The sequence below is a fragment of the Haliaeetus leucocephalus genome, unplaced genomic scaffold (genome assembly GCF_000737465.1).
Source record: "Haliaeetus leucocephalus isolate CR32 unplaced genomic scaffold, Haliaeetus_leucocephalus-4.0 Scaffold240, whole genome shotgun sequence".
In the NCBI taxonomy this organism is placed as follows: Eukaryota; Metazoa; Chordata; class Aves; order Accipitriformes; family Accipitridae; genus Haliaeetus; species Haliaeetus leucocephalus.
In genome coordinates, this window is record NW_010972676.1 from 8,362,408 (window position 1) to 8,366,571 (window position 4,164).

The window sequence follows — 4,164 nt, forward strand, 5'->3', positions numbered from 1 at the left end:
CTGTTCCTTTCTGGTGCTTGTTATTATCTCACTGTAGGTAAACAACACATACATCTATTCATGTGAACAGAAACTTGTAGGTGACACACTTTCTAGGCAAATAGCAACTAGTAATTTTTTTATTTTTTTTTAATTCGAGATAATTTAAATTGATAAAAACAGCCATGCAAAGATTGGGAAAGAGAGCACTTTGTCTGTTGTATAACACAGTCAGCTCTTTCTCCCAGAATAGCTCTTACCTAGCAAATAGCAAACTCCCAAAAGATCATGTTCCTTATACAAGTAATATAGTTTTAACATTTTTCATGGCTGTGGTGTCATGATTAGCATTGGAAATAACAGAGCAGAAGTGAGAAGGAGCTCTAAATGCACAGAGAAGTATATGTGTATAGTGGTGTCTGTCTGGGCAAGAGGAAGCAGGTTATCTATGCCAGAATAAAACAGCCTTGCAAAAAATTACCTAAACCCATTTAATTCACCCAGCAGAAACAAGGAAATATCAGCGCACAGTCCTTCTGCATCTGACAGATCTGACAATTATAAGAAAGGACAGCATGCAAAAACTCCCCTTAGTAAAAATGCACTGCACCCATTACTAACATAACAAATAGGAAGTGGCTTTCTACATCTTTCCCTTAACTCAGACTACTCTTGGGCTGGCCTTTCTGATTTAGTTCAGCATACCACAGACTGACCTACTTCAGAACAAGTGGGTCATGATACAACTTTAGATCAGGAAGCCTAAAACTCGCTCTTCTCTGCAAGCGAGAGTGTGTTTGAGTCAGAAACACTTTCTTCTTGTTATCCTTCTCAGGACAGTACTTTGGCTCAAGAAAAGAGAGATTTTCAGAACCTCTGTTGGCAGGAAGAACCCAGGGTTCATAAAAGGAAGCTCTTCATTGTAACTGTATTAACTTTGCTTCATACTGTCCAACATAGTTGTCTCCAGCATTCTAGATAAGTGTACATTGCAGCCTTTCAAAGGCTTTTGAATATTGACTGATAGTGAGGTTTATAGTATCTTAACTTTCTGCCACTCCTGCGAACTGCTGACATAAGCAAAAGTGCACAGGGAGCAAGTGATGCACCTTTCCAGGCTGATAACGTCAATACTTTTGATCTCTGTACATAAAAGCTGATTATCTCATCCAGAGAGAAAAATCGCTACAGATCCTGGATGAACATCTCAGCATTTAATTTTTCTTTCCAGTGTAGATATTTTTGAACTCTCTATGGTGTGTATGCAGATTCTTTGAAGCTGGCCTTTCATGGCTTAGAGGCTGTGTGCACTCTTTGGATGCTAAAAAATATCAAGGCAACAATTTTGCCCCAGCAGTCTAAAACTTTTCCTTCTAAAAGTATATGCTAGTTGCCCATTTCCCTGAACTTGAAAGAGTTCCATTTCTGCTTTTAATGGTCAAGGTTTAGTGGTATGGACTTCAGCTCAGTTTGCTGTACCATCAGAAGCCCTACTTGACTAGTCCTCAAGTAATTAGCTGTGTTTAAGTCCTTCCCTTCATTCCCGCACTACAGTTTTTACCTTTGCTGTCTAAAGTCTCCTTAGGTAATCCTACCTGTGCTACAACTGTGGTTCTGTTTTGTCAGAAAAACATACTGCTAGTTACTATATATTTATTTTGCAGACAGGCCCGTCCTGGGTGGCACTCTGGGAAAAACTTCAACTCAGCATAGTGTTAGCTCTTTGTTCCCCGCTCAGGCGGTCAGCAATTTTTTCTAGTTACTATATAGGAATAGAGCAAACAAGGCCATTATGCCAGCGCCTCTTTGGCACAGTCTGGATAGCAGGCACAGAGCTAAGAGGGATTGACTTCTGTCGTGACTCCAATGTTCCTGAATCTTCTTCTTACAGAAGCAAGGAAAGGAGGTGAAAGCTGAGGCCTGATTTGACTTAGCATCTTCCAGTGTTATTATTGCCTCTTAATCCCAGGTGATGACAAGCTGTGAGGCATGAATGTTCAGATGGAGATTTACAGCAAGAAAGTGAAGAGAGAACATGCTGAACCGCCAGGTACTGACGTCATGAAGCTCTGCAGCCTTTCCACTTCCTTCTCTCCTGTTTAGGCTGGGGCTGCGTTTTTCCTTTCCATGTCTCATGAAAAGCAAACAAAAAAGAGCTTGTTGGCATATGATATGCAAAACCTTGAAAAAATGATTGCTCAAGAATATTGCAATAATTGATTCAATGATGCAAATACAACCCTAAAGTACAGAATTGAAGAGATGCTTACTATGTAAGTTGTAGCTGAACTGCAGATACTCCTAATTTATGCTGTAGACAAGTATCAAGCCTTTCAACCTGACTAAAAAAATTAAACGTAGCACTTCTAGTTGGTGTTAATTAATCTGAAGGCACCAGGAAGGCTGCATGAATGTGTGTTTACAAAGAACAAAGAAGGTGTTAACATAGGAAGCAGTGTCTGTGCCCTGTTCATTGTTCACATCACTTAAGTTAAAAGAACAGAAAAATATTTATATTCTGAAATTATAATCTGGGTGAATACATATTATGCTAAACAAATACAAAAAGCTGTTAAGAAACTGGAGACCACCAAGACTAGGGGTTGTTCAAAGTTATTTTGAAATACGGTTAGTCCAAGTAAGTCAATTCTGTTGGAAAGCTGTTCAAATTATTTGTTTTTAATGAAAATATTTCTTATCTGCCTCAAGACTTTCCACATACAAATAAGACAAAAGATTTAAACAAACAAATGGGAATGAAAAACCCAGAGACCACTTTGTCCCCCAGTCATGTCCCAAAGTAAATCTGGAATTGGCCATTGTGTTTTACTTCCTGGCTTTCAAAAACCAAAGGACTGTCTTCAAAGTGAAGCTGTAGGGAGCCATACCGGTGCTTTTGGAAAAGTCACGTATTGTTAAACACTGACTGGGACTGTCTTCTGTTGACCCGTTGTCAATAATGTGGGCTATGAGGAGATTCGCTAAATGAAAATGTGTTCACTGCTTCCTCCTGTTGATGCTCTACGGTCATTTCTGCATAAAGCTTGACTCAAATTTTTAGTTCTAGTAATACATTATCTTCTAATGATTCCATGTTGGTTATCTCTTTTCAAATATATTTTTTCTTCTGTCTTTGATGAAACAGTATTTCCATACTCGTGTATCTGTCCTGAGTTTCACTTTAAAAAAATTAAGATGACTAGGTTTTCTTTTTTTTTTTCTTTTGATCTTTGCCTGCTTTCCTTAGTAATTAAGTCACTATTTGCTTTTCAAATAGCTTTCATATATTTGTTATGCCATTACCTGTGCCTCTGGCACTCCAAATTTTATCAATTTTTAGCACACTGTAGCCTTTGAAGATCTGATACTTGCCTTTCTATGGCATAAATTAGAAGCCCTTGCAGCTCTGTATGAATTATGTGGTGTGAGCAGTCCTAGCTGATGGCATTCAGGGTGGTCAAGATGAGCCGACGATGAAAACTGCAGAGAAGCCTTGCACTACGAAGTGAAAGGACAATAAAAGGTAGATAAAATTCAGCGCGATAATTATAATTAAGTCTACACACCCGGGAAAAAGCAAACCTAAGTTTGTACAAATAGCGATGGGCTTCTAGTTGGCTATTACTACTCTGGTAACATCTTGCAGTCATAATGGATAGTTCTGATGAAATAAAATAACAGTAAAAAGCCCTGAACATTACGAATTCATAGAAAAGAATTGAGAGTAGGAAAAAAAACAGTGCCATATAAACTCAGGGCGACCTGCTCCCTCACGGCAGGCCTTGGCCGCCCAGCCGGGCCCCCTTCCCGCGCTAGCCTTGTAGATGCCAAGAGCCGGGCCGAGGGGCTTGAAGAGCCACCGCCACGGCTGACACAGCCCGCTCGGCCCGAGGGCACGCCAGGCGTTCAGCCGTGACGAGAGACTGCCACACCGGCGACCCGCGGCGCCCAGCGGCCCTTCCCGCCCGAAGGCGGCGGGGGGAGGGGGGCGCGCATGCGCGCAGGCGCTGTTTGGGCGTTGCTATGGTAGCGGGCCGAAGCCCCGGGGCCGACGGCGGAGGATGAGGCTGAGGCGGCTGCTGCTGCGCTACTACCCGCCGGGTGCGGAGCGGGGCGCGGGGAGGCCGGGCCGGTTCCCTGCCCTGTCAGCCGTTGCGCCGGCACGACGGGGCCGGGGCCGGGGCC

The 4,164-nt window shown here is 42.4% G+C and overlaps 1 protein-coding gene across 1 annotated transcript in view; it reads left to right on the forward strand.

The window, feature by feature from the left end:
- The first annotated feature begins 4,040 nt into the window (after positions 1-4,040).
- The window catches only part of DAW1 (dynein assembly factor with WDR repeat domains 1), a 22,890-nt gene continuing 22,766 nt past the window's right edge, over positions 4,041-4,164 (forward strand). Inside the window, exon 1 of the mRNA XM_010568422.1 lies at positions 4,041-4,080. Coding sequence (XP_010566724.1) covers positions 4,041-4,080 — 40 coding nt within the window. The remainder of the gene's footprint in view (positions 4,081-4,164) is intronic.